This window comes from Merops nubicus, unplaced genomic scaffold (assembly GCF_000691845.1).
Source record: "Merops nubicus isolate BGI_N331 unplaced genomic scaffold, ASM69184v1 scaffold2157, whole genome shotgun sequence".
NCBI lineage: Eukaryota > Metazoa > Chordata > Aves > Coraciiformes > Meropidae > Merops > Merops nubicus.
The window spans coordinates 66,051-67,089 of record NW_008619374.1 but is presented as its reverse complement, the minus strand read 5'-3'; the positions used below and the strand labels follow the sequence as shown (position 1 = coordinate 67,089).

The 1,039-nt window shown below is 36.0% G+C and overlaps 1 protein-coding gene across 1 annotated transcript in view; it reads right to left on the bottom strand.

Moving 5' to 3' along the window:
* LOC103776243 (chromodomain-helicase-DNA-binding protein 9-like) overlaps positions 1-1,039 on the bottom strand; it is a gene marked incomplete at its 3' end in the record, with an annotated part of 80,240 nt that overhangs the window by 20,111 nt on the left and 59,090 nt on the right. The window contains 2 exon segments of the mRNA XM_008943741.1: positions 449-616; positions 928-1,039. The exon segment at positions 928-1,039 is cut by the window's right edge and continues 32 nt beyond it. Coding sequence (XP_008941989.1) covers positions 449-616; positions 928-1,039 — 280 coding nt within the window.

Here is a 1,039-nt window from a genome sequence, read left to right as displayed (position 1 = left end):
TTTCCCTTTCCAAGTTTCTGCAATCTAATTGTACCTAATAATTTTTAAACTTAAAATCTAATTGATAGCTGAAAAAAATCTGATATTTTTACAAGTATGGGTCTTTTTTTTCTTTTGGCTATTTTCCATACCATCACGAACATAAGTTTAAAAAAAATCAACCTCATCTTAGATTAAAGTAACACGTTATGTTAATATGAGAAGATACAAGTAAACAAAGTGAAATTTTTCTCCTTGTCTTCTCCAGGGACCCTGGACCCTAAGAGGCAAGAAAGAGTGAAAGATTTATCAGAGTAACGACTAGATTTAACATTATGCCCACTATGCTGCTAGTCCACACTAGAAAACATAACAGGTGTAAATGACAGAAATATGGTAGTTTTTCCAACGTAGAATATTCCCCGCGTGATTACAAAAGAAAGTTATTTTGAGAAGTAGCTCTACATACACCACCGACACTGTTTTCTCTTCCACTCATACTCTGCAGGACAGCCTTATCCAGTCCCAGTTTCAGACTTGCTCTGTCAAACATCTCCCTTTCATAGGAGTTACGTGTTATCAGCCTGTAGACCTTCACTGCTTTGTTCTGACCAATCCTGTGACAACGTGCTTGAGCCTTTTGAAGGAAGGGAGAATGGCAATAAGAATTTAGTCTTATTTAGGAATAAGTTAAGATTATTTTAAGAAATTGGTTCTGCTGTGAACAGTCATCAATTTGAAAGAAAAATTTAAAACCCAGCCAAACCCAGATGACCTCTTCTGTCCAAGTAGAAAGTGTTCACTGAAAACATTAAACATACGTCTTAAAAAAAATGGCCATTTTAAATCTATGCATATTCAAAACAGAAACAATATTCAAAGTAACCAAACTTATCACCAACCAGTTTTCATTTTTTAGGCATCACTACTATGCTCAAAGGGATTTACCTGCAGATCATTTTGAGGATTCCAGTCAGAATCAAAAATTATGCATGTATCTGCTGCAGTCAGGTTAATGCCCAAACCACCAGCTCTGGTGCACAGAAGGAAGACGAAGCGA